This window comes from Siphateles boraxobius, unplaced genomic scaffold (assembly GCF_051911475.1).
Source record: "Siphateles boraxobius isolate OS27281-9 unplaced genomic scaffold, OSU_SipBor_1 29, whole genome shotgun sequence".
NCBI lineage: Eukaryota > Metazoa > Chordata > Actinopteri > Cypriniformes > Leuciscidae > Siphateles > Siphateles boraxobius.
The window spans coordinates 5,233,981-5,261,661 of NW_027508908.1; the positions used below are offsets into that span (position 1 = coordinate 5,233,981).

At 37.2% G+C, this 27,681-nt stretch overlaps 2 protein-coding genes across 3 annotated transcripts in view; one reads left to right on the forward strand and one right to left on the reverse strand.

Annotated features, from left to right (window-relative positions):
* cfap58 (cilia and flagella associated protein 58) overlaps positions 1 to 3,193 on the reverse strand; it is a 152,949-nt gene extending 149,756 nt beyond the window's left edge. For both annotated transcript variants that reach the window (XR_013207789.1, XM_077246258.1), the window contains exons 1-4: positions 3,044 to 3,193; positions 1,300 to 1,560; positions 987 to 1,135; positions 111 to 267 (exon numbers count right to left, since the gene is read on the reverse strand). Coding sequence is in view for 1 of the 2 variants with exons in the window: in XM_077246258.1 (XP_077102373.1) it covers positions 111 to 267; positions 987 to 1,135; positions 1,300 to 1,560; positions 3,044 to 3,052 (576 nt within the window). In the remaining variant the exon portion in view is untranslated. The remainder of the gene's footprint in view (positions 1 to 110; positions 268 to 986; positions 1,136 to 1,299; positions 1,561 to 3,043) is intronic.
* A 1,452-nt stretch (positions 3,194 to 4,645) lies between these two features.
* Positions 4,646 to 27,681, forward strand: part of neurl1aa (neuralized E3 ubiquitin protein ligase 1Aa) — a 77,486-nt gene continuing 54,450 nt past the window's right edge. Inside the window, exon 1 of the mRNA XM_077246259.1 lies at positions 4,646 to 6,009. Coding sequence (XP_077102374.1) covers positions 5,928 to 6,009 — 82 coding nt within the window. The 5' untranslated portion in view covers positions 4,646 to 5,927. The remainder of the gene's footprint in view (positions 6,010 to 27,681) is intronic.

The following is a 27,681-nucleotide window of genomic DNA, read 5'->3' on the forward strand; positions in this document are numbered from 1 at the left end:
TGTGATTTTTAATATAATTTGAATAAAATGCCATGACAGTTACTCTGCACACTCAGATTATTTTATCAAAAGACCCAGTGGCGTCATATACAAAGCTTTTTATGTAATACCTGGGCAATCATGTCCATGGCTTTGTTCTTCTCCGCCTCCATAACCTGCTGAGCATCATTGGCTTTAGTGAGGTTTTCCCGAAGTGTCACCACCTCTGACAGCAGCTTGTCTCTCTGATTGGTCAGCTCCTCTCTGATCTTTAACAGATCACCCATGCTAGAAACATTCAAAAAAGCTTTATGAACAAGCATTGCTCTCCATCCCCACCAGAACACCTCAACAAGGTTATAATTGCTCTGAACGCCATCACACAGAATATACAAGCATATAGTTAAGAATAAATATACATTTTGTCAGGACCACTATCGTCAAATACGATTGACAATTAGCATATGGTTAGGATTGGCGGTATGGTTCTGTTCTGGGCAGCCTAGCATGGATAAGAGCAGGGAGAGCAGCAATAACCCCTCTTAGGGTAAAGAGAACAGAACCAACATGGATGTATGCAGATATCATTCATTAATAAAGATTTTAATGTACAACATAATTCGAGAATTTATTCTGATTCAAAGGGGAATCAGAATGCCAAATCCTGACTGACAAGAGGAGGAGCTGGGGATGGAGGAGGGTAATTCACTCCTGAGAAACGCGATAGTTGTTGATAATACTGAAAGATCTTATATAAGTATTGTATACAGTGATAGGCGTCATATTCCTATAGGTAGACGTGGATCAGCTGAGAGTCAGCTGATGCAAGCTTGACTAACGTGACCTGCCAGAACTGATGCTATGCTTAATTATTAGAAGAAGAATTGCGTCAGAGATACAAAAATGTTATCTGCGTGTATGATACTTACTGTAACTGCCTCCATTCTACCAGAATCAAAATTAAAACTGAGAACAGACTGAATGTTCAGTTGTATAATATTGATTACCTGTATTCTTGGCCCTCGAAGACTTCAGCCCCTTTTCCATCAAGCTTTTTGAGATTGGTTATTTCCTCCTTTAGTTTCAGGATTGTTTCTTTTGCCTGCATCTCCTTTTCGTGTGAAGCTTCAACCGTTTTCCAGGCCTTTTCAATTTCCTAAGCAACGGTAAAATACACAGATGATAATTTTCTAGGGAAAAGGATGTGGCAACAGAAATCTAATGTTATGAGGAAATCATTTAGAGGTCATCTTGTTAAAGTTTGAAGACACAATAAACACAACATCCATTTTAGAGTGCCGTAATTTCAGGCTAATGTACCATTTTAAGGGTGCTGATTGTGGTTTGATCTTCATCAGATAGTTTCATGGCTGTGGATAATTTGACAGAGTTGGACACCATCTCTGCGTTCAGCTCCCTGCATTTGGCCATCAGTCTCTTTTCGTTCTTGTGGGACTTCTGCAGAGCTTTGGCGACCTTCTCATATTCCATACGAAACCTCTCAAATTTTTCATCTCCTGATAACTCATTTAAAACCTCCTGGGTCTCTATGTCCATGGTTTCAAACGCGCTGTCCTCGGCCTGAAAATGTATTTCGAAATAATAAATGTGACATCATAAGATGGTATCTGATAACTTATGCTGACAGTGTACTGTAAATAAGTTGAAGTGAGTCTGAGCATTACAGATTTGTAACAGTTTGCAAGTCTACTCTAGCACTGCATGCTGATATTGTACTGAAATGATCAAACACAAAGAACAAAGAGCTGGCAACAGGTGCTGGTTTTAAAACAGATGCTGGAGTGTTCACAGGCTTCATGGAGAAACCATCACACACACACACACACACAAAGAAAAGAATCATACAATGGAGCTTTCTCTAATCCATCTAAATATACATCAATTTTGGTAAATCATTTTTTTCAAATGATCATTTCAGATCTCTCAGCACTTCAAAGATATACAAGAGATTGATGGGATGAAAAAGCCTGAGGCAGTTTGCAGCAGAAAAAAAAAAATAGTGAAGAAAAGAAGAACTGTTACAGGAACCGTTAACTGACCAAGACTCGTAATTAGTGGTTAATTTGCAATTCATGCTTTAAAACAAAATTAAACAGTTTTACACGTATGTTATTAGAAGGATAAAGAGTTAAAGTGGGACATTTTCTGATAATTTGCCATTTGTGTTCTTTTAAATAGGCCTATCATTTGAAATAGATACACATCTTAAAGGGATAGCCTAGTTCTCCCAAAAACAAAAATTACGTCATTATTTACTCACCCTTATGTTGTTCCAAACCTGAATAAATTTCATTATTGTGTTGAAAATAAAAGATGATGTGTTGAACACAAAAGAAGATATTTTGAAGAATGTTGTTGGTAATCAAACAGTTGACTGTAAGTTAGCTATTGACTTCCATAGTATTTTTTCCTACTATGGAAGTCGATGGCTAACGTTACCGTCAACAGTCTGGTTACCAACAACATTCTTCAAAATATCTTCTTTTGTGTTCAACACATCATCTTTTGTTTTTAACACAATAATGAAATTTATACAAGTTTGGAACAACATAAGGGTGAGTAAATGATAACGAAAACTATCCCTTTAAGTGTCACACTTTATCTGTGTTGACTAACGTTAACCAAATCGGTCATTGCTAACTTAATGTTTAAATGATGTTGACATTGTTACTTAAAAACTTCTTATCAACCTGGAAAAGGCTCATAAAAATAGGTTTCATAAAATTGACCAAGTAAACTTTTTTGTACTTATTTATCTTGTATTAAATAATAATACAATCATATTTTTTAGCGTAAATTACAGCTATTTTATCTAGCAATGACTGTTGGTCTAACGTTAACGCTCACTTCATTGTAACGTAACAACTCGAAACACGGACATGCCTCAGGATACAGCCTAACGTTAATGCATTAAATATGAAAGATATTTCACTGGGCCCACAACTAGAATTCAGTGTTTGAGATGCTAATAATAACGTTAACTAATATCTAGTAAGCGTATTTCACTCCACAGTAAGGCAAAAGTTTCAGTTTAACAGCCTACCTCCTCCATTGCGGTCGATTGTCAGTCCTCTCTAAAACCCTCAAAATTTTGGTTTTTTTTTTTATAATTAATAACTGAAACGTTAACACATAAGTTACAGTGCGTGTTTTGCTTCAACAACACCCACGACGACACTGTTTTTTGGTCACCGTGGATACGGCATGCGTCCTTGTTGCCTGACAACCGCGACCCATTGAACACTTCGTGGTTCAACTATGTACCTCACTTGTAACGGGACAAAGCGCTCTCAACACTGCAAAATATTTTACAGCGATAAGACACCTGAAATTAACAATAATGAGTAAATCTAGCAATGTTCATCAGAGCTTTTTAGTGGATGAATCCTGCTTTGTTTATGTGTTGTTCTTTACACTAGGTGGCAGCTTTACACAGTGCTGAAGTCTAATAATAAGGAGCAGTGAAAATTAAGTGTTTTTAAACTGTCAGAATCCTCGATTTCGTTAAAATAAATGTATATAGCATATGGTGAGTTCAGAAATTGGGACAAATGAGTTGTATGACCAATTTCCCTGTATAAATGAAGATGGCAATAGTCATTAATAATTGACACACAGTGTCATTCTAAAAAAAAAGAATTAATTAATTTGACATCATAGTAGTGGATCATCAAAATTCAGCATGATCTAACAGAATAGAAATCACCTACTTAAAACTTTAATAGTGGTTTTTAAAGGATGGTTGACAAGGTACATTATGTAAGGATATGCTGTAAGTACTAGCTATAAAGACATTTTTTAAAAACACTTCTCTCATCTGGCTACGCCTCGTCCTTTCGTCCCCCTGGCTCTGTTGGACTCCTCACTCCCCTCAGTTCCCCTTTGGTCCTCACTCCCTCTGCCTCCACCGTGCCCTTCCGTGTGCCCCCCCGAGCCCCCTGCACTTCTGTCACCAGAGCCTGCGGCGTCGCCATGTCCCGCCGGACCCTCGGCTTCGCCTAAGTTCGCCGGCTCGCTGGCTCTGTTGCTCCACCCTGGTCTCCGCTCCCACCTGCTCCGCCCACGTCAGTCGGGCCCGTGGAGTCGTCAGCCATGGCTCCTCCCTCCGTCTGCTCCGCCCTGTCCGCCTGCCAGTTTGGTCCGCCCTGGGCGCCTGCACAACCTGTTCCGCTCAGGCCGCCTGCATTCTGTCTACCGCCTGCTTTTCGTCCTCCTTCTGTGTCCCCACCCTTGTTGTTGGTTTACGGCGTACTCAAATGCATACCAAAACCAGCTTAAAAACCTTAAGGTGACATGAATTATTATTATTATTATTTTTTGTTTGTTTTTTGTTTTTAAAGGATCATACCCTATGTCTACCTAAGTTTAAATTGAAGTAAAAATATTTTATATTTTTTTATATTCTATATTTATATGCAGAGCCGTTTTAGTATATTTACATTAGGAGGGTTTACAAAAAAGAGTTGAGAGCATAAAACTTTATCAGTGCTGCATCACAAACAAAAATTATATCCAACTTCACCCTATAGGCTATAACAGACATCTATTCAGGGCCAGATCCTCTCAATCCTACCTGAAACAAATCCTTTATGAGTCATCACAAATCTGCAAATGTACTCAGATAAAGAACATGCCGATTACATAAGATGGCAAAGTTATGTTAATCATTTTATAATTGCTCTTCACTGTCCATAGCCCTGCTGAATTATGTCAGATGACACAATTGAAGGTGTGTAAGTTCCTAGAGTTCAGTTGAGTCACTTGTGTCTAGTCCAAATGTGTTAGTATTTTCTGGAATAGGCTACTCGAGTTTATGTCCTGATATTGAAGACAATTTGTCATTTAAAATAGTCAATTATATTAAATAAATTCACAATATTACCAAATAAAATAGACTTACAAATTATTATTAATAAAAAAATAATAATTTTTGCATATATTCCAATATTTCCAAATTAGAGTACATGCAAAAAAGTATATTTTATTAATAATAATTTTCCTTTTATAGGCTAATTTGTATTTATTTATGTATATAGTTGGTTGGTTTATAATAAAGTCCAAATGTACTGAATAATAATAATAGATCATTTGTTTCTTTTCTTTCTTTTCTTTTTTTTATTCAATGTTTAAATCTACCAATACTTGAAAACAATAGCTTAAAATTTAAGAACACTATGAAATGTGTAACTGTTAAGATATGTTTTGGCTGTTCCCTATTCAGGATCTCCCTTGTTTTGTTCGTATATTCTTGAAGTATAATGTTGAGTCACAGACGCCAATAAGTGACACATTGTCATGACTTCGTGCGTCAACACCTGAGCTATTAAAGTCTGATCTAGCAGCAAATAATGTTCATATAGCCTACAGAAGTTTTGATTGGTTGGCTTCCCTACTATTTGTAAGCAAACATAGCCAAATTGTAGCCTATAGGTGAGTGGATTATATAATTATGAGGACGCATTATCCTGTTGGTTGAGGCTGTGTATATTTGATCTAATCTAAAGTAGAAGCAGAGGCGACAGATGCGCGTTAAATCCCCGATGGAGAATAACTCACCAAAGCAGGATGACAAAACAACTATCTGAGGGAAGAAAAGTTAGCAAATCAAATCGGTTTTGAGCTGACCTACATAAAATATCCAATTTATTGCCGTATCACTTATTGCAAGCCTCCCTGTGTGGCTTGTCGTGCTTTTTGCCGAAGCGCAAACGCGCGTCTTTCCACCTGCAGCTTGAGCGCGTTTGGACAGCTGATGTGTTTTTCAATGACACTTCATCGAGCAGAGAAAAACTTGTGGGTCTGTACTCGATTCGAATCACACCTGACTTGTCACGGACATAATAGCAACAACGAGCTAAAAAGAAGGACGATAAGGGTGAGTTACTAGAGCCTGACGCTCGAAGTGTAACATCTGGAGATCAGCAGTCATGGGCAACAGCGTGTCCGGAATCAGAGCGCTGCACAGGGGACAGTCGAACAGGTTTCAAAGACTTCCAAACTCACACAAAGGTTAGTATTTCATTTCTATTCTATTCTATATTATCTCTTGCTAGAAAATACAACTTAAACTAGTTGCTATATTTTGGAATATGGTAGCTGCTCCAAGTCAGTTATTAGCTATAGTTAACCAGTTACCATGTTCCAAAAAAATCTTGACCACCTTAGGTTGTACAAGATAGCTAATCAGATTACATGCAGGGAACGTTCCCAAACTTTTTACTAATGTTTTGTAGGTATGTATTTTAAATAACATTTTTAGAGTGTTCTTATAACATTATTAATATTTGATACGTTCTGAGGACAACATTTTTAGAACATCCATGTGATGTTATTTGTACATGATAAATGTTAAGTTTAACCTTCTTGGAATATTATAAATAAACGTTTACCGAATGGGTCACACTTTAGCTTAGGGTCCAATTCTCACTATTAACTAACCATTAACAATGATTTTTGCTACTTGCTATTTGCTATTTTTGCTCCTACTGCTTATCAGTTAGTAAGGTAGTTTTTAAGTTTAGGTATTGGGTAGAATTAAGGGATGTAGAATATGGTCATGCAGAATAAGGCAGTAATATGTGCATTACTAATAAACAGCCAATATCCTAGTAATATGCATGCTAATGAGCAACTTGTTAATGAGAATTGGAGCCCAAACTGAAGTGTTACCAAATAATTAAATAAAGAGTATGCATATTTGGTGTACTGTCCGAGCCCGGAATTTGTCCCGAAACCAAAGTTCTCCCCCTGTATCCCTCGCTGGGACATGAAAGGAAAGGAGGGATGCAGAAAAACTGTCGAGGAACATAGTTGAGTAGGCTGTGTATATACGTAGGCTTCCTCTCTTGCTGATTGGGTAGATAATTTGAGCGTGTTCCTCCCGAACATTGTTACAAAAACATGATTTATCAAAACCTTTTAAACAGCGTTCTAATCACGACAAGAAACCTGGACTTTAACGTTTTAGAAACATTGCAAACCACTGTTCCTAAAATGTTTTTAGAACATGAATTTGTTTGCTGGGTAGCAACTGTTCCAAATTTCGACAGCCTAACAATCCTTTAACGGACGTGAATTATAGAAATTAGATAAAGTGTTGTGTATTCCAGGTTAAAGAGATTTAGACAAACAACCAGCACTTGAATTTCAGGAGAGAAGACATTTTCTTTACTTTTTTCTAAAAGTTAAACATTCTGCACCATAAAGCATTTATTTATTTATTTTATTTATTTATTTGTCTGTGAATTGTATCGATTATGATGTTTCTCATGGTAACTGTTCATGAATTCTGAATGAATTCATGTAGGTGCTGAAAGACAGCGCTCAGATAGGCTAAAGGTTCCTACACTGTGAAAAAAAAAACGGTTGTTTTAACCTAAAAACATAAGTGTTTGCTTTGCCTCAAATTTTTAAGTTAGGTCAACTCAGATATCCAATGTGTCACTTTTTCACTTTCATATTTCAAGTTGACCAAACTTGAAATTTTAAGGCAGAACAAACACTTACTTTAAGTAACAACAACAACAAAAAATCAGTTTGTAAGAACCTTGTGTAAGTTTAGTCAAATTGAAATGTGAAATTGAAAAAGTGACAACTTGGATATTTATGTTGACTATACTTAAAATTTTAAGGCAGCACGAATACTTACTTTTTTAACTTAAAACAATTTTTTTACACTGCACTTGTGCCGCATTCATCAGCAATTCTAATGGGTGAAACTGTACAGTATTCACTCATCGTGGTACACATTACTATGATTAATTATTACAGTCATAATAATAACAATGCACAATTATGAGCAGCTCTGCAAAATAATTAAACACTAAGGACATCATGTTCATTAACATTACTCAGCTTTTACTTGTAACATACTGTACTGCTGTACTGTGTGTTTGATCATCACTGTACAGTACAGTTAGATCCAAGTTATAAATTATGAGACCAATTCAAGAATCCGAGTTATTAGAACAGCTCATTTTTTCAGTCTGTGCCGAAAGTTCAACCAGGCCCAGTTCACCAGATGAAAAGTTTAATGGTCTCACTTTCTCTGACTGAATGTCCTTCAGAAACATTATTTTATGTAAGCCAACACTTTGCCAGCTCTTGAACTCCTCTCCAACTGCGTAGGACGTTTGCAGCGATGGAGGTAATTTTGGAGATTCTGTTCTGTTTCAAAGCTCTTCTGATTCATGCATAACAGATAATTATGAAGATTATGCCAGTGCGGATATAATTGCGCCCCTCATTAGCAAAAAAAGTCATTATATTCAAATAAAGACATGCTGAAGGGGGCTTTAATTATCTGCGGCATTGACAAGGCACTCCAGTGCATTTACAGATTGCACCGAAGGGCCAGCAACAACAATCAAAGGGTGATACAAACGAATTGTAAATTTAATGATTTGTAATTGATATAAAATGAGCATGAGAGCACATAAGTCTCTCTCTCTCTCTCTCTCTCTCTCTCTCCTAATGACTTCCTTTTCAGCAAAGCACAAAGAAAATGATTTTTTTTTTCCAGAGATATTATTAGTGCACAGATTACACCATAGGTGGATCAAAATGCTTTGTCCTCCAGGAAACCATCCATTTTAGGAGTTTATTAGGAAACTCACTTTATTAAACTGCTAAAGTAAATAGTGAGGTCATTTGCCGAGAAATTTCCTGATTTGGTGTTTGCATGCGTGTGCTCTTGTGATGAATTGTAACGAGAGGCAGAAGGGACAGTGGAACCCATTATCCTGTCAGACGAGATCTCCTTGACAACCGAGCATAGCATGTAAACCGTTACCATGGCGATTGTCCCTCAGTGTTATAAGATAACAGGAGGAAGGTTAGGTTCATATACAGTATTTTTGTCACCTTTTTTTGCACCAGAAATGTAGCATGCAAGATTATAGGTTGGAACTAATTGTTACTTTGAACATTGAGATGAAACCTGTGATGTTTAATTTTGTCCTGTAATGGCACGGAAACATCCCCACCTCCTTCTTTTTCCACTTATGCTGTCACTGGATAACTAAATAACCAATTTCCCTTTCTCTAAAGGAGAGATGTAACACTTCAAGCCAGTTTGTGTCCCATCATAAATGATAAGGATATAATGTTTAATTTCCATACCAATTAGCCCCACTGACATCAGTGGCATCAAGACTGAGAAACTATATTTCTGGCCAAATGACTCACCACAACATGTTGCTCTTAGTGTGATTTTTATGTAATTTGGTCTAAATGTGTTTCTGAAAATGAAGTATATGAAAAGATGAGCGTTGCGGGAGAAGGGGATATTGTGTGTGTGTGTGTGTGTGTGTGTGTGTGTGTGTGTGTGTGTGTGTGTGTGTGTGTGTGTGTGTGTGTGTGTGTGTGTGTGTGTGTGTGTGTGTGTGTGTGTGTGTGTGTGTGTGTCAGTGTCTGCATCTATGCTCATGTCATACATGGATGTATGTTTTTGTCAATTCATGATTACATGCTTATTTATACTCAGATGTGTGGGAGGGAGGGCATAGCCTACTAATATACCTCTCTTAGTATTTTTTAGGTTACCCAAAATTTGATCAAAGTCGGCATGAAACGGTAATATGCAAAGTTATTATTCTGTATTATTCATGCCAGGCCAGTAGTTGGCGATGTTACTTTGTAAAGAAACACTACACGCCTGAACACGTAATAAAGTGATGCAGGTATAGCGTAATGTTGTGGTCCAAACGGCAGTTAGCGTCACACTGGTTCCCTCGACAAAAACCCAATAGGATTTTCCCATTTATGGATTATCGCTAAAAACAAGCTCTGTGATCAACAAAAGTGTATAATACTTGCACGTTTTGTCCATCAAGATAATTATCACACATAAACGTACCTTTTTATACATTTTGAAGCCTTAATGTAGCAGAAGTAAAAAGCTAAAGGTATAGGCTATAAACAAACTAAACCACACTCCCACGATTTATACGTCACCATCACTAAGCTTCCCACAACTCTTTCAGTTTTTATCTAAAACATTTTCCCAGAACGTTTGAGTTAGAATAGTTTATAAGAGCACAATTATAACCATAACGATGCTGTAAAAGCGGACTGAGTTTCCCTGTTCGGCGTGATGATGTTTTATCTCCACGACAGCCTCTGTAGTCCCATTTAGCCACTTGTTAGCAACCGCCTTTTTCAAGACACATAACAGCTTCAAAGAATCACGACTGGGGTAATACTGATGTATTTTATGTCGTAGAATAAAACGTGAAAGTGTCTTAAGCTTGTGTTCACCACAGTCCTTATTTCAGCCATTTAACCAAAACCCCATTCAAAAAACCATTGACTTCGAGACGATGGAACCCGGAAGTGCGAAAATGCTAGCTTGTTTCTGCGTTTTGCCCTTTAAAGTGGTGTCATACCGGCACCACTCTATATGCATGGGCATTAGAGATGTGCGGATGGGCTATTATTTCATCCGCAACTGCATCACAAAAGATTGGGGATACAAGGCACTGCTGGTGACATTTAATCAAGACAATTTAATGCAGCGAATTTAATTAAAATATTTTTTTTCGTCACGTCATCCGCCCGATCCGCGGTTTATCCGAGCCTGTGGGGCAGACAGAGCAGCGTGCGTTCGCTGGAAACCGATGTGTCCCGAAGTGCACTTAACGGCGGGATACAGAAATCGACTTCCTGAGGGCTCCCCTGAGGGGAGGCTCTTTCGGTTTCGTTCTCGACACCCTGAAGCGGAGGACCAGCAGGGAATAATCGAAAACCGTTTCCGATGGGCGAACATGAGCACTGCCTGGCCGCAAGCCATTGGGGCGGACACTGCAGCGCTCATTTGCTGAAAACCGATGTGTCCCGAAGCGCACTTGACGCTGGATACAAACATCGATTTTCTGAGGGCTCCTCGGAAGAGCAATTCTCGCTCGTCCCTCCACAGGGGGGATAGCCCTGTTATTTTTGTCTCATTTTCGATACCCTGAAGCGGAAGACCGGCAGGGAAGAATCGAAAAACTATTTTTGATGTGCAGAAGGAACACTGCATGGCCGCAAGCCTGCGTTCGCTGCTTATCATTTTAATTCCTCAGAAATAAATGTAGCCATAAACACTGTATAAGTGAAACACGTAGGTATTGAATGGTAGGTTGAATTAAAATATCTAACATCCGATATTCAAAAGTCAGAATATTTCATAATTTTAATTTCTTAAAATTAAATGCAGCCATAATTACCAGACAATACTGTTTTGTGTTAGGCTATCTCGTAATCCACACGCTGCCTCGGCGACGCGAGATTCGAGTCGTTCACAGTATATTTGGCTTCCAACCCAAGAAGAAAGTCAACAGGTGCGAGGCTGAAACATCCGACAGCGCACGGATATATGCGTCGAGATATTTCTCAATGAACACAGCCAGCACCCTCGGGAGCGACTGTTCATGCCTCGCACACACACAGAATCGTTATTGCAAAGTAGACACGTAATCTACGCGTTGCCTCGGCAAACGCGAGATCCGAGCAACTAGATTCTGTATTGCAATGTAGACCTTTGATCTACACGCTGCCTCGACAAACGCGAGATCCAAGTCACAGAATCTTATTGCAGAGTAGACCCGTAATCAACGCGCTGCCTCGGCAAACGCGAGATCCGAGCCACTATAGATTCTACACTCACCTAAAGGATTATTAGGAACACCATACTAATACTGTGTTTGACCCCTTTTCGCCTTAATTCTACGTGGCATTGATTCAACAAGGTGCTGAAAGCATTCTTTAGAAATGTTGGCCCATATTGATAGGATAGCATCTTGCAGTTGATGGAGATTTGTGGGATGAACATCCAGGGCATGAAGCTCTCGTTCCACCACATCCCAAAGATGCTCTATTGGGTTGAGATCTGGTGACTGTGGGGGCCATTTTAGTACAGTGAACTCATTGTCATGTTCAAGAAACCAATTTGAAATGATTCGAGCTTTGTGACATGGTGCATTATCCTGCTGGAAGTAGCCATCAGAGGATGGGTACATGGTGGCCAAAAAAGGATGGACATGGTCAGAAACAATCCTCAGGTAGGCCGTGGCATATAAACGATGCCCAATTGGCACTAAGGGGCCTAAAGTGTGCCAAGAAAACATCCCCAACACCATTACACCAACACCACCAGCCTGCACAGTGGTAACAAGGCATGATGGATCCATGTTCTCATTCTGTTTACGCCAAATTCTGACTCTACCATCTGAATATCTCAACAGAAATCGAGACTCATCAGACCAGGCAACATTTTTCCAGTCTTCAACTGTCCAATTTTGGTGAGCTCTTGCTAATTGTAGCCTCTTTTTCCTATTTGTAGTGGAGATGAGTGGTACCCGGAGGGGTCTTCTGCTGTTGTAGCCCATCTGCCTCAAGGTTGTGCGTGTTGTGGCTTCACAAATGCTTTGCTGCATACCTTGGTTGTAATGAGTGGTTATTTCAGTCAAAGCTATTCTTCTATCAGCTTGAATCAGTCGGCCCATTCTCCTCTGACCTCTAGCATCAACAAGGCATTTTTGCTCACAGGACTGCTGCATACTGGATGTTTTTCCCTTTTCACACCATTCTTTGTAAACCCTAGAAATGGTTGTGCGTGAAAATTCCAGTAACTGAGCAGATTGTGAAATACTCAGACCGGCCCATCTGGCACCAACAACCATGCCATGCTCAAAATTGCTTAAATCACCTTTCTTTCCCATTCTGACATTCAGTTTGGAGTTCAGGAGATTGTCTTGACCAGGACCACACCCCTAAATGCATTGAAGCAACTGCAATGTGATATGTTGATTAGATAATTGCATTAATGAGAAATTGAACAGGTGTTCCTAATAATCCTTTAGGTGAGTGTATATTGCAACAGACCCATTTGCGAGCCCCATGAAGAGCGTTGCCGCGCCGCCTCAGCAGACGCGGGTCCCGCACAACGAGATTGGCTTAGTTTCATTCATACTTCAGAGGCGCTACGCTGAGGGGCGTTCCCCCAAAGTGTCAATCGACGCAGTCCGAGTTCCCACGAAAGGGAACCAAGAAAACAGGAACTAGGAAAAGAAAAGACAGGAACAACGGAATGAAATAAACTTCAAAATAAGAGTCTTAACACAAAAACATTGGTAAGACATGACACTACTGTAGGTTACAAATATAAGTTTTAAGGTGTAAACCAGAGAGAAAAAGACGATTTACCCTGTAAAGCCTGAAGTATGAAATAATAATCTGAAAAATCCAATCGTTGAAAGTGAAAACAAAATAAAAAAATTAATTAATCCAATAAATTTGCATATGTGTTTTTATAGAATATCATATTTGATACATCAGGCGGTTGGCTCATATACCTGTAGTATGTATGATATAGGAGAATATGGAGCTCATACTCCTTAATTTTATTCAGAGGCCCAGAGTAAGCAGAAATGTGCAATTTAGCATACTTGCATAAACTATTTGCACTACTTGCATATATCAGTTGTCACTTAATATCTCCCAATAATCTCTTAGTCAGGTGATATTTGAATGCTTTGTTTTATGATCAAAGCTCTGTAGGTTTTATTGTGGAGGGAAAAACATAAAACGCAATGCAAATAACATTTCCAAAAGGCCTGATGAATCATATTTCATTTTAAGAAAAAAAGAAAACAATATATATTTCTAAGAAAAATCTGGAGAAAAAAAATAGTGTTTTGATGGCTCATTTGTCATCCCAATTGGCTAATTCTTTAATTCCATACAATTTGTAAATGAGAAAGTCTTCTCAACCAGGCACAATGCGATAAAGTGGCAAACGATAAAAAAACGCTACTGTGAAAAGTGACAGGCAACATAACATTTTGTTGATCACTTGGTTTCTATATCTGACCTCAAATTCCACTCATACTGGCAAAACTCACTCATTGTATGTTTCAACCATGCATCATGTGATTGAAATCAAAGCTTGAAAGGCAGAAGGAGGCCATCAGGGAGATTATTTTACAGATTGCTTTTTCAAAATGCTGTACAAGCCCACACACACATTTGCACAGAGGGCATACACATTCACATACACAAACCAACACTATAAAATGTAAAGATATTCACAGCCAGAGGGTTCCCACAGTTTAGTTCCGGTACATTGGAAGTCACTATTTAGCATGGCGGGAGGGAGGGAGGGAGGGAGTGAGAGTGAGAGAGAGAGAGAGAGAGAGAGAGAGAGAGAGAGAGAGAGAGAGAGAGAGAGAGAGAGAGAGAGAGAGAGAGAGAGAGAGAGAGAGAGAGAGAGAGAGAGAGAGAGAGAGAGAGAGAGAGAGAGAGAGAGAGAGAGAGAGAGAGAGAGAGAGAGAATCTGAAGTCTGCTGTGAACTGAATGAATAATGGCTCACGGCTCATTTCTGACAACTGCCTGATATGCCTCAGACAAATTAAAAAGGTCAGACTCACAGAGAGTTGTTAATAGCTCAAAGGCTTTTTGTGGTTTATTAAGCATTGAAAAGGTGCACAAAATTGCCTGTTATGTGAAATGAACTCATGTAAGGCAATTTAACTGATCTGAACTCTGAAAGCATGGTTTAATACAGAGTATCTCAAAATGGAAACACTGTAAATCCGAATAAGTTGGCAAAACTCACTTAGGACACTTAGGTAATCAGTTACATCAACGTTTAGTTAATTAAGTTAATTAAGTTTAGCTAATTAAGTAAAAAAAATCAGTATATTCAGTGTAATTCACAATTCAGTGTAAGAAGAACTTGCAGATTTTTATTTTGTACTCATTCTTTTTAATTAGAAATAGAAATCCAAGGCCAGTTTCAGTAGAATTGAAGTTTGTTTAAATTAAAAGAAGCAAGTTCATAAAACTCAAAACGATGAAACAATTCAGATTACTTAAAATGTGTCTGTTTTTTTTTACTCAAAAGAAAAAGAAATTTCTGAATACTCAAAAAACTTTATTTGATTGAACAAATTTGTTTAATTTAAGTTTGCCTTACTCAAACCAATTAAATATTTTGAGTGCTAGGGTTTGCAGTCACCCTCGTATCGTTTCAAACCTGCATTACTTTCCAAACAACATCGGACCCCATTGAATTTCATTGCATGGACTCAAGGGTTCTTGAATCAATTGTAAATGCCATAAAGGTTCTATAGAATAGGGTTTTTGAATCAATTTAAAAAAAGGTCCTAGATAAGGAGAAATGTCTTAAATTATTGCATAATACTTTCGTGTTTAATGGATTAGCTTTTTTTCTGGTGATACAAGCTAGATTTAAATAAAAAATGAATAAAACAAAACTAATTTATTATCCAAATTCATAAAATGATACCATGATGAGAACCCCTAAAAGGTTTTATAAGTGCCTGACAGAACCCATTTTATACAAAAATTCTAAGAGTTTAGATTTTATTATAAATAAAGAACAAAATGTAAGTGATACTTACCTGTGCAACGCTTGCTAAGTATGCTGATCATAAAGCATTTCATTAGCAAGCACCATGGTTGATGGGTGAACCTACATTAAGTGTTCCATTGCTCTCTCTTTGTGTACATGGTCCGAGTTGTTTAGTTACAGAATAACTCTGCAGGTATTCAGTTCTCATAAGAACAAGGTGTTTTTATCCAAAAGAAAACAGCCCCCAGATCTATTGGCTGCTCAGGACTATTAATCAGCAGGCCTGATTGTGCAGACCGTTGATGGGAACATTTAACTTTTCCACTAAGCTCATGAGCTGAAATCTTGCAACACACATGGCTAACATGAATTTGACTTCGTCCAAAATGCCCTCATCCAGGTTGCTCAACTGTAAGCAGATACATTTCAACTCACTCCCAGTTTGACCTTCTCCTAGATTTCCTCATTAAGGAAATGATGTTTGTTTAGTGATTGCATAGCAGTTGTTTAGCATTAGAGTTTTGAAACTGAGACTGGAATGCTGTGATCTATGCTTGACCCGCAGTGATTTCTCTTTCAAGGCCGTATTTGATGAATGGCACTTAAAGGTGCACCAAGTCATTTTGGAAATATGCTATTGGCGCGGATGCTGCATCTTTCAGTTTTTCTTATATTTTTCTTCATAATTCACGGACGACAACAAATCTTTTGGTAGACGAAATATGTGCTATGTACTAAAAGTAGACGTACAATTAACTGACTAAGAACGAGAAAGACAAGGTCATAATTTTGTATTTAATACAAGAAGTATTGAGTATTATATGAAGTATTAGTATTATATTTTGCCCAGAAAAAGAAAAAATTTTAAAACGTAAATTAAATAAGAAATGAACTAATAAATAAATGAATGATTGAATCAATCAATCAATCAAAAATAAGTCAATAATATAAATAAATAATATAAAAATGAATACTAAAAAAATAATTACATTAGGTACAACTGCACAGTTATTTAGTATCATTGATATACTATTACATTTTTTGTTAATACTTTGAATTTGAATTATAATTAATATTTTTTAGTTAAAGTTTAAGTAATTTTGTTTTTTGAAAAAAAAGTTTTCACTAGCTGAAATTTTACAGTTTTTCTCAATCGCTTTGGCTCAATTCTCGAATGAGATTTTTTTTTTTTCAAAACAATAAGTTCAGATTTCTGAACGATTCGTTTCTTTTTCACATTAGTTTTAATTTTTTTTTTTTTTATTATTGATTTAAGCCAATTGTGATGCCAAAAGGTGTTTTGGCATGTGAGCAAAAGAGTAAGTACTCTACAATTTGCACTATAACTAAATGCATTGTTGATCAAAACTGATGAGTTGATTGATTTTCAGTGAAACTCTTCACAACTTCTAAATATTATTTCACATAAGCCATCACATGCAAAATTATCCATTCAATTATCAAAATCAGTCAGAGATACGTATATTCCATAAGTATCTGACATGGAATGTTTGTAATGTCTGATATATTGGCAAATGACCAATCAGCTAATCAAGTTTGGATTTTTGGAGTTTGCCCACAGCACAATCATAGCATTTTTGAGAAAAAATGGAGGAACGTCACAACCCTGAACGGCAGCAACATGCTTGTGGAAGAGCAATGGGAAGGCATGTAAGAATATGTGGTGGTGGTGTTAGGGGAAAACATAATAGAGGAAGAGGTAGAATTAGAAAAGTTAATATAAATTCTGTCAGTATAGACAGAGTTTTGAAAAGACGTCAAACAACTATGAACAACTCTACAAGCTGCCATTTGAGAGGAATAGTGAATGAGTTAAGGAGTTGCAGTAACAGTATGTCCAGGTCAACCAATGGTGTTCAGTATATTGTACAGGGAGTTGTACTGTACTTCTAAGATGCCTGTATATATTTCTTGAAGTTTTAGATACCCATTAGAACAGAAAACATTTGCTAAACTGTCTAGAATAAGCTATGTAAAAATAATTGTATTATGTTTCTGTGTTTCTTTAGAGAATAATGAAGTTAGAAGGACATGAAACAACCCAGTCTTGTTTTTGAGACGTGGCTGCAGTCTCATTGGACACCGAGCCATAATTGTCACATCAGGCCAACATGGGTCAATATTACAATGTGCTGCCAATTCAAAGAATGGTGCGAGCACATATATTCCACACATTGGGCCATATAACACCCAACTTCTCTTGGCCTTCCTAAATCAGATCAAGAAAGGTTTAGTTAGACCAGATTTGCCAATTTATGTTGTTGTCTGGGATAATGTCAGTTTCCAACATACCAATATTGTTAAGGAATGGTCTGCTGCACATGAAAGGATAACAATGAAGTTCCTGCCACCATACTCCCCATTCCTAAATCAAAGGAGATTTTTTTCCCCGGTGCATCGCAAGGGAATACATCAGATGTGATGTTGATGAAAGTCTTTGGGCATACCAACAAGAGCGACAGGATGTCCACCAAGAATTATTTTTTCTTCATGGATGTCATTTTGTGGAAATGTTCTGTTCACAGTAACGTAAGAAATTTGAGATTTAAAATGAAAAAATAAAATTGGACAAGCAACTGCGTTTTCAATGGAAGCTTGTTTCTGCCACTGAGTAAAACTTTTGATCTCACAATTAGGATCTTTTACTCAGAATTGAGAGATATAAACTTATTTAGTTATAAAGTCAGAATTGCAAGTTATAAACTCGCAATTCTGACCTTTTTTTGACTGAGTTAAAGTCTGAGTTGTTAGATAAAAAGTCCCAATTACCTTTTTTATTTTTTTATTCTGTGGCGGAAACAAGCTTCCATAGTTTTCAGTTTACATGTAAACACATTTGTACAAAAATAAATGTAGGCCTACTGTATAAATACACATGTTCATATTCTTTTTCTGCGTATTGCAGTATTGACTCTTCCCGACAAACATGACATTTTTATACAACAATTTCCATGGTTGACTGTCATGGCAAAACAACATCTAAACATTTTGACCAGTGTGGCTCACACGATGACAAAAACTCTTTTTATTTTGGTGGCATTGGCCAATTTACTGGCACGATCCCTGTGCTGTGACGTGTTCTGTAAGGATTTTTATGTTGAAGTGTATTCTCGGTTCCCCTTGTTTCTGTCTTCACTTCCTGTGTTGCCTTGTACCTTGTTTGTCGCCATAGTAATCCTTATTAGTTCCCATGACATCAAATCACCAACACATGTCCCTCATCAGCTCCTTGTTAACCTGTCTATTTAAACCTCTGTGCTTCAGTTGTTGCTTGTCAGCCATTGCTTCTGTAAGTCTGTTTCTGATGTTGTTCTCCCGTCTGCACTCTTTGGATTATACTCTTGTTCTTGGAATATGAGTATTTATGTTTTTAAATAAACTTTTGTGCTTGCGTTTGGATTCTCGCTCCGTCTCGTGCCTGCTCACATGTTACAATTAACTAAGTTTTGAAGCATGAATTAAATGTTTTGGGGGAGTAACTATTTTGCACACATGCAATAGAGTTCTGATGTTCCAGCAAGGAGTTTTGACAATTGAACATACAGCTCAGAAGACGACAGGACCGATCCTTACAAGTTTCGGAAAGACTGTTGATCTTTGAATTAAAATATGTTTGGTTCAGGTTTGAAATTCATTATCTTTTATTATAGGCTATGTAGTCTAATATCATAGTAGGCCTACCCATAAACACCAACACGATAAAGTGTGCAGTGGCTAAAAACTTAAAAAAGCAAAGCACACCTTATGCAAATCTTTGTTCTTCCTTTTTTAGAACTAGAGTTTAAGAGCCTTGCTGTATTTTTGTGTAATTAATTAAGAGAAAGTACATCACCATCTTACTCCGACGAAAGTGACTTGAACGCACCTGCCGTCGTAAACACGACTTCCCACCTCGTAAGTACGAACTTCCCACGAGGACTTGAAATTCTTGCAGAGAAAGGCATACCAAAACAAAGTTACTGGGTTGTCACTTTTCATGTTTTCTGGGTTAGTAGATGCACAGAGGACCCAATTATAGCACTTAAAAAGTCAGATTTTCATGATATGTCCCCTTTAAGACTGTTTCGCAAAATGTACCAAAGCGATTATTACAATAGACCTTATTCAGAGCAGCGCCATGACAGGTATGAAAGTGAGGCTGTGAGGGATAGACGTACCGTGTTTCCAATGGCATCCACTGTAAAAATCTGAATAAAGCTTGTAGATTACTTACAAATTTCCACAGTTTATATTGTCTGGAGTTTTTTGTCAACTTTTGATATTTTTCCAATGTTTCATGAGCACTTAATTATTCAAATAAAATTTATTATACAAATAAAAAAAATATTTTTAAATATTATTAAAAATATTTAGTGTGGTGCAATTATTTTACATAATTGTAAATATTTACAAAAAAAATACAAAGTATTTATTCCAGGTAAAATTGTGGAAAAGAGGAAAGAAATTTGTAAAAAAAAAATGGTCAAGTCTAATATTGCAACATCAATTAAAGTTAGCCTGAAAGACGTGGAGGTTAAATGTGCACAATGTGCAGTAGTTTTTATTGTATAGTTCTTCCTTAAAGCTATTACGCAACACCATTCACTCTCCATTTCTCTTGCCATTACCTCATAGAAACCCAGAAGTAGACTGAAGATAGGCCTCTGTTTCACAGCTAGAGATATAAAAGCTCTGAGGTCATTGCAGGACTGTGAAAGACACATAAACACATGTTTAAAAAGGGCCTTAGAACAGGATCAGTCATCTGATTAAGCCTTTTCATCTAATATTACATAAACAGAGTTGCAGCAGTAAGTCAGGACATATATCTTGAGACAATTATTATAATCAGTCCTGAAGTTTGTCTCACATGACACTCCCACAGACCATTTTTGTGTTTACAAGTTGCATGTATTAATACATTGGGCCACATTCATGAAACAAGAGCATAGCATATTTCTTATATTTATTTGTATGTAAATTTGCAAATCAATTCAACAGGATAAAATATGTAGAATTGTGATAGATAGATAGATAGATAGATAGATAGATAGATAGATAGATAGATAGATAGATAGATAGAAAGAAAGAAAGAAAGAAAGAAAGAAAGAAAGAAAGAAACCAAACAAACAAAGAAAGAAAGAAAGAAAGAAAGAAAGAAAGAAAGAAAGAAAGAAAGAAAGAAAGAAAGAAAGAAAGAAAGAAAGAAAGAAAGAAAGAAAGAAAGAAAGAAAGAAAGAAAGAAAGAAAGAAAGAAAGAAAGACCCGTAAACGGTACAACAAGATAAATTGTGTTTGGTCACTTAAATGTCAGTCAAAAAAGTAATTTTCTTCTCTGAATGGATGATTTTTGAATTGGTCCTTACATGTATGTGTTATAAGCAGAAGGTGTGGCTATGCAAGACTATATTTGTCTAGCTTACTGTATGTCTGTGTATGGAGTGTAAATCATATGAGGCATACAAACATGCAATTTGTTCTTTGACAGATGATTGATGGATACTTTGTGATCCCTCATGATAAGAAGTACTGTAGTGTATATAATGTACACCACATAACTGCACATGCTGAAACATACGTGCACATACAGCACACTCAACATGTTGGACTTGTCTCTCTGGGTACGCATTGTGATTGACAAATGAAAATACCCATAACAATGGCACATCCATAACAGTTAAACTTATCGTAGGTTGTGTATAAAAGCAACAAAAAAAACACTAAAGACATCTTGTGATGTGGGACATCAGTTAGAGATGATCTGACTTTCCAATAATAAAAAGGAACTATAACATCTGCTGCTCACAGAAACAGTACAATAGTCCTGTATTTACTTTTGTTTTATCAACAGTCAAGTCCGTTTTGTTTGCATAACACCTTTCACAATCTGCAGTGACTAAGCTAAAGGCCACATATATGGTTATAAAATTGTGCCGTATTTATACAAACTCTTTTTTAAAAAAAGGTACAAAAACTGTCACTAGGACGGTATCTTTTCCAAAGGTACACTTAAGATTACATATTGGTACCTTAAAGTTACATAGTACCTAAAGTGTACATATTAGTACTTAAAAGGAACAAAAGTGTGCCTTTTGAAAAGGTATCACCCCAGTTATAGCTTTTGTACCTTCCCAAATTTATATTGTGATACTAAAAGTCATAAGTTGAAGCAATGTCTTTTTTACGTGGTATTTGGGGGGAAATTACGGAACCCCTAAAGGGACCTTTGCAAAACAGACTTTCACGAGCGCGTGAAAGTCTGTATATTTTTATTTTTGCAAAGGTCCTTTTAGTGGCTCCGTAAAAAAATACTGTAACATGCCATGAGATTATTTTCCTTGGGAAGAGGCGGCCTTTGCAATCCAGAGGCCCGTTTCAAAGGAAATAAAATGTGAAAATATGATAAAGACATTATATTCAATGCGACTGCTATTACATCATTATCTCTGTTATATTGAAAAATGTTATAGTTCCAAACAAACCCACAGTAGGCCAAGAGCCGTTGCGCGTCTCCGAGCAACACAGTGAGTTCACGCTTTGGAGCGAATCGGTCTAATGAATGACTCGATGACTCACTCATAAAAACTGTTGCTGCATTCGAATGAGCCTACTTTACTTCCATACTATATACAGTACATATATAACGTATGTGAGCCGAGTAGTATGTTCATTTTAGCTGAGGGGCTCAGGGAGTGATTTTCTTTGGCAAAATAGAGCAAAAACAGACAGTATTGACCATAAATGTAAGTCACCTAATATTAACTTGTTGTTTATTGAACTGTTGTATAAAATCAATATCACATTTGCAAACGTTCTGATATTTGTTAAAACAGAACTTTCGCTTGTGTGGTATTGCTTATAAATATTAAAAACAAGAACTTGTACAGAGACATATTTTTTGCACCATATCTTGGATTTTGGGGGCATTTTTATAAATTTTGGTGGCATTTTTGCCACCCCAAGCCCCTGGTAATTTAAAATAAAAAGGTCGCTATAATTCCTTGGTAAAAACAATTAGCATAACCTATCGACTTGTTTCTTGCAAACGGACCCTTTTGGAGTATGAGTTCCCTTTAAAATCAAGGATTCACCAAACAAAACCTTGGTTCTTCATCCAACACAAGCATATATAAGAGGACCATGAAAATAAGCCTTACAAATTCAAACCAGCTAAGTGTAACCAGCTAACATACACACTTGTTTTATATTCTAGGCATTAGCGCAATAGAAGTAGAAAGTGGCTGTACAACAAGCGATACAACAAACAGTAAGCTAGAAAGGTGAAACATCTTGATCCCCAGTTTGGCTGGACTAAACTTTTGTGTTTTGAAACCTATAATTAGCTATACAGAGACAGAACGATCATTGAGTCCAGACAGATGATACATGAGTTTATATTTGTGAAGCCATGGCTATGAGTAACAGTGGGATGTTTCTACAATATAGCCCTAAATGGAAAAACAAGTTTCGTTACTATGTTGTTCTTCGGGGAAGGAAGCTAGCTAAAGTCAGCGAATAAAACACTGACACAATGATCAACAAGTAACAATAATATTTGCAATAACTTATCGTTTTTCTGAATAATAAAGTAAACCTAATTTCCTAATTTATCTTTGTAAAGAAACCTCGTTGCTTAAAGGGTAACTAAACCCTAAAACAACTTTTTTTTTGTTAATGATCTGTAAGACTGGGTCTTTATTAATGCTGGGGCCGGTTTTATAAACATAGCCATTATGTTAAGACGGTGTCTTAAGTTCTAGTGTGACCCACTAGCAGTGAGTCAGGGGCAGTCAGTTTTACTTTTCGGTATTAAATTAGGCTAATATACGTTTTTATGTAAGTCTAACTTGTAAGTCTAGTCTTAGCGGTTTATGCAACCGGCCCCTGTTCATTGATTCGAGTACATTTTTGCTGCATAGATGCTGCTAAGATCACACACTGCACATTTAAAGGGATAGTTCACTCAAAAATTAACATAACAGATGCAACTTTTGATTGTAATAATGTCTTTGTAAATGCTGAGATTAACATGAATTAAGATTAATAAATGCTTTAGAAGTAGTTTGTAGTTAACTAATGTAGTTAACTAATGTTAACAAATAGAACCTTATTGCAAAGTGTTGCCAAATATAGTCAATGGGGTCCAAAACAGAATTGTTCAGTATAAAAAAAATACTGAGACATTTTCAAAATATATTGTTTTGTGTTTTTCCGAAAAAGAAGTGCAAATGGTTTGAAACGGCATGAGGTTGAGTAAATGATTGCAGAATTTTCCTTTTTGGATGAACTATCCCTTTAAATAATTTCACTGTACTGGATGTGTATTTTCATAGTTAAGTAAGACCAGAATTGGAGCTTGCCTGATGTTTAGGGTTTCTTGCCAAGTTTCTCGTTATAGTTGAAAGGGATTCTCTGTAAGTTTAGTTTAGGGGACGTTTTAATGCATTTCAGAGCTTTATAAGCCATGCATGATCAGTTAGGCATTCGGCCCCCTGCTGTAACTCTCTGTTGGGGTTTCCCCCACCACGTCACAGGTGGAGTCCAAACCAACCAAGAACCAGATGCAGAAACAAATGATTCCCCCAAAGAAAAATCACTAGGGAAGATTTGGAACTGTTCTTTTCATGCACATTTCATGCATACACAAAGAATGTTGAAAAAAAAGGCTGCACAGCAAACGCTGTTCGTTGAAACTAACAGGGCACAATAAATCACTGTTTCAGTGCTTTAGAGTTAAAGGGGTGGTTCAGGATTTTGGACATCGGACCTCATTTCCAAGTTAGCCTGGGTGTTATTTATCAGTGGAGACAGTTTTCAAAAATTTTCATCCAGTCCTTCCAGTTGCATAGTTCGCCGGTGCTAGGCTAGCGCGAGTCAACGGTATCTGCTAGCCTGCCATCAAAAACAGTTTTACACACTCCACAGTACACCAAAAGCAAATAAATTAAAACGTCAGACTATCGATGTAAATGTCTGTTGAGAGAATAATGTTAGAAATCAAACTACCCTTTCATTGCAATAGTTATACTTTGTTCCCTGTATTTATTAGCACAGTCTACAGCAGCGGCGGAGTGATATTAAGTTACCTAGGCAACCGAGAGAGCCGGTCCACATGACAATCACGCAAGTGTATTTACCTGTTGCTGACACTCATCACTACAGAAGCAGAGTATATCACCATGTTGCCAATTGACCCTTTGCAGGGAGCTTGATTGACAGGTGATCTGACCAATCATACTTCACCATCCGCCATTTTGTCCGACAAAGCAGTCAGGAGAGTTAGTAGATTAACATCGGAGGATTTGAACTTGAAAAAATGAATATACTGACGCCTTTCCGCGGTTAAAACAACATTCCTTCTTATGTTCATTCATGTTTATTTGATGCTATAAATGAACTAGAAGGAAGAGAAGATCGATTCACGAGCAGCTTTAACTGAGGCTCTACAGCGATCTGTAACGACACATTAAAGAGCCACAAAACGGTATTTATTGTTTAAATTTCTTTTTAAAGATGACCAAATTTGAAAGGTGAGACTTTGTTTAATATGTTTAATATCAAAAGTAACCGAAAAGTAACCTGGTCTGTCCTGTCTGTCAGCATATTGTCAGTCTACTCTCTGATCCGCGATGTATTTTTCACTGCGTGAGAACATGGTGTGTGCGTGAGAGCGGCGTAGCTTGTCGGACATAGCGACAGTAACTAAGGGGGGCGGGTCTTCGCGAAGGGTCAATTCCTTTGTTTACAATCGAATGTTTCAATATCATTGTTCAAGGCTACTACTAGCTAGCTAGACGTCCCGACTGTAGTGCGCTTCTGTTCTGTGTTTTCTTTTCGGCGCAGTACTAACCGGAGCAAAGTAAAATTCCGCCGCTGCTGAGGAACTACTTCCTGTAAATGTAATGCGATCATTGAGATGTAAGAGTAGTTTGATTTCTAACATTATTCTCTCAACAGACATTTACATCAATTCTTCTTATCACGAGGGATCACAAAGTATCCATCAATTTATTTGCTTTTGGTGTACTGTGGAGTGGGTAAAACTGTTTTTAATGGCAGGCTAGCAGATTCCGTTGATTCTCGCTAGCCTAGCATGGATGAAAATTTTTGAAAACTGTCTCCACTGATAAATAACTTGGAAATGAGGTTCGATGAAATTCAAAACAAAAAATTCAAAATCCTGAACCACCCCTTTAAAATACACTGTGTCCACAGACCCAAAGAGATATAAGCAATTGAAACTTCTATATAACTATACTGTATAAAAGTAACCATATGTTCTTGGTTATGAAGTCCTTTGTAGTTTTTCTTGTTGATTAGATCCTGATTGTTACCCTTGTGTTCCCATGACAATTTGCCACGCCCCCTTGTTACCTTGTGTATTTATACCCCTGTGTTTCTCTTGTTCAGTGTCAGTGGATATTTAATGCTGGGTTGAACGAAAGCAGGATGAGGCGGATCCACATGCAGATTAGGTTGTTGATGAAAACAAACATGGGTAAACTAGGAAATACACAAGGTAACAAGGGGGTGTGGTAAATTGTAATGGGAACACATGAGGGTAACTATCAGGAACTAATCAAGAAGAAAAACTACCTGGGACTATAAAACAGAAAAGCAAACCAGGAAATATCATAACAACAGGCTATTTTTAAAATTTACAAATTTCAATTGTACTGTATAGTAAAGTTCCATCAAATTGAATAGAATAATCCTTACATATTGTTCATATTATTTTGTATAAATCTTAATGGAACAAGGGAATGGACCATTTCAGTTTATGTAATTCGTATTCATAAATAAAATAAAATAAAGTGTTGAAATGTATGAATGCGAATCACAAATGAAATGGTCCATTCCCTCTTTCCATTAGGATTTATACAAAATGTTTTATTACGCTCTATTTTTTTTTACTCAGTTACAATTCTTAATTCATGATATGAATAATAAGCATTATTCAATTTATGTAATTTCTATATATAATTGAAATTTGTAAATCTTAAAAAAAAGGCTTAACATTTATGCCTTTTTAAGCGAATATTGGATTTAAATCATATGACTTCACATCTTCTGAATTCAATTCAGTTCACTGTTGTACTTTTTTTTATTATTAACTAATTTTATCTTTCAACATTTCTTAAAAAATATATTTTTTAATTTAATAAATTAGGTCTATTTAAAGGAGAACTCCGGGCAATTTTTAAGTTAATCTTGATCGTTAGACCTTTGTGAGTACTGACTATAGAAAAAAAACGAACCGGATTGGTGCTTGCTACGCGGAGCTGCGACCGCGAATGCCCAGAGCTCCCACCCAGCTAAAACGGCAGCTATGGGGGCATCGACATAAAGAGCGTTTTTGAACCTCTTAACAGACACAAAATGCAATTAAAATGTCTGTCCAACATGAACAGGGACCCTACATGTGAACAATACGCGTTTAGCAACTTAGCCATTGTTTCAACTCACCTAAATAGTCTTTTAGACGGCAAGCTGTAGTCTCGCGCTGCAGTCCCGTGCTGTAGCCGGAAAAGGTAAACAATGTCCAGGTGGGAGGAGCGTTGATCATGTGCGACGAGTTATGATCAGAGTTGCTTACAAGTGAAGAAGAAATGGTTCGTGTTTGTGCCTTTCCGAATTGTGACAACAGAATGCGAAAATATAAGAGCTTATATTTTCATCGTCTTCCTTTCCATGACCTCGAGATTCTGCAGTTTGTGGCTACGCGCTAAAGATTACCGCATTTGCAGTGAACACTTTGACAAGGATGACTACACACACTCAACACAGCGGGGCCGTTTGAAGAAAAATGCCATTCCATGTACGAAGACTCGTCGCACATGATCAACATTCCTCCCACCTGGACATTGTTTACCTTTTCCGGCTACAGCACGGGACTGCAGCGCGAGACTACAGCTTGCCGTCTAAAAGACTATTTAGGTGAGTTGAAACAATGGCTAAGTTGCTAAACGCATCTTGTTCACATGTAGGGTCCCTGTTCATGTTGGACAGACATTTTAATTGCATTTTGTGTCTGTTAAGAGGCTCAAAAACGCTCTTTATGTCGATGCCCCCATAGCTGCCGTTTTAGCTGGGTGGGAGCTCTGGGCATTCGCGGTCGCAGCTCCGCGTAGCAAGCACCAATCCGGTTCGTTTTTTTTTCTATAGTCAGTACTCCCAAAGGTCTAACGATCAAGATTAACTTAAAAATTGCCCGGAGTTCTCCTTTAATTTTGATGTAATGTGCTATAATTTTAATAAATTCAATATGTTGAAAAAAATCAAGGTAACAGGGTTGCAAAAAAAATTGTAAAGCTCAAATAAACTG